Source organism: Arachis duranensis, chromosome 1 (assembly GCF_000817695.3).
Source record: "Arachis duranensis cultivar V14167 chromosome 1, aradu.V14167.gnm2.J7QH, whole genome shotgun sequence".
Lineage (NCBI taxonomy): Eukaryota > Viridiplantae > Streptophyta > Magnoliopsida > Fabales > Fabaceae > Arachis > Arachis duranensis.
Genome location: NC_029772.3, coordinates 29,419,891 through 29,421,662, shown reverse-complemented (window position 1 = coordinate 29,421,662; position 1,772 = coordinate 29,419,891). Strand labels below are relative to the sequence as shown.

Sequence of the window (1,772 nt, the reverse complement as noted above, 5' to 3'; positions counted from 1 at the left end):
AAATTTGTAAGAATGAAGTGATGGTGAGTAGTTGGCAGAGTCAAAGGGGTATTAATGCAAGAGAGGACCTATGCATGTAGATGTATGATGACAATGAAAGACTAATGCATGCATTCTTGGTAGATGAATTATAAATGCATGTGAGTAGTGCAATCAAGGATGTGCAAGTGAATTGTGCATGCACGCAATCATGGCTATGGTTTGGTTATATAGGTGTATGAGAAATGCAATATAAAGCTAGAAATGTGGCATGAAGTGAGCCAAGAGTTACATGTACTTAAGGAATGAATTAATCCATGCATGCATAACCCACCTTCTCTTGCAACAATTACATCTGAAAAATACTTAATGGAATGTAAAAATAGTTGAAGCAATATGAAAGATAAGATGCCATGCATAGTAAGCATTAAAAACTATATAAAAGAATGTCTTAATTATTGCGATTGCATGAAAAAAATGTGGTGCAAGTAATGAATATCTTATGCATAAATGAAAGGTGCTAACACCAAACTTAGTATGGTAATACCATGCTTAGTGTGGCATATCCATTATAAAGCTGGGCCAAGTATCCAGTGAGATTGACATTCAACCTCGGTGTGAGAACACCAAACTTATTCTATGCAATACACACAAACTAAAGGGAGTGAAATGCTAAATAAAAAGAGCTAGAGCAGAGATTACTAAATGATGGGTTACCTCCCATTAAGCGCTACTTTAATGTCACTAACTTGACGGTGCAACTCCTTTAGGTGAGAAGTTGAATAGTTCTTTGACAATCTATGTCTCCTCCAAGGTAGTGCTTAAGTCTCTGACCATTGACAATGAACTTCCTCCCAGAACTCTCTTCCATAACCTCTACATAACCATATGGTGACACCTTGGTGATAGTAAAAACCCCAAACCATCTAGACTTCAACTTTCTTGAGAAGCGCTTTAGCCTTGAATTGAAGAGAAGCACCATTTGTCCAGGATCAAATATTCTTGTGGAGATCCTCTTGTCCTGCCACATTTTGGTTTTCTCCTTGTAAAGCTTGGCATTCTCATAAACTTCCACTCTAAACTCATCAAAATCATCTAGTTGAAGCAACCTCTTCTCTCCCGCAGCATTTGTATTAAACTTAAGAAACTTTGTTGCCCAATATGCTCTATGCTCTAGTTTCATTGGCAAGTGACAAGCTTTGTCATAGACAAGCTGATAAGGTGACATCCCAATGGGATCTTGAAGGCCATTTTGTAAGCCCAGAGAGCATCATCAATCTTCTTTTCCCAGTCTTTTCTTGAAGCTCTCACCGTCTTCTCAAGGATTCTCTTGAGTTCTCCATTTGAGATCTCCACTTGACCACTATTTTGAGGATGGTAAGGGGTGACCACCTTGTGCTTGACTCCATATCTTTGGAGAAATGTGTCCAATTGCTTGTTGCAAAAGTGGATACCTCCATCACTAACCAAGATTTTTAGAACACCAAACTTACTAAATATATACTTCTTGAGAAAGTTAAGCACCCCTCTAGCCTTATTAGTAGGCAAAGGTACGGCCTCCACCCACTTAGAAATATAATCAATAGCCACCAAGATATAATTGTTGGAGTAAGAGAAAGGGAATGGTCCCAGGAAGTCTATTCTCCATATATCAAACAACTCCACTTTCAGGAAAAAAATTTGGGGCATTTCATTCTTTTTCGGAAAACTCCTAGCTCTTTGGCATTAGTCACAATTTTTCACAAATTCTCTATCTCTGTATTGCAGTCCTTTCTCCACCAAAATGTCCACCG

General features: G+C 38.3%; 1 protein-coding gene across 1 annotated transcript; it reads right to left on the bottom strand.

Annotated features, from left to right (window-relative positions):
• Positions 1-745: 745 nt before the first annotated feature.
• Positions 746-1,207, bottom strand: LOC107484241 (uncharacterized). Its single transcript, XM_016104858.1, has one exon. The coding sequence runs from the start codon at positions 1,205-1,207 to the stop codon at positions 746-748; it is 462 nt and encodes a 153-aa protein (XP_015960344.1).
• Positions 1,208-1,772: the final 565 nt, after the last annotated feature.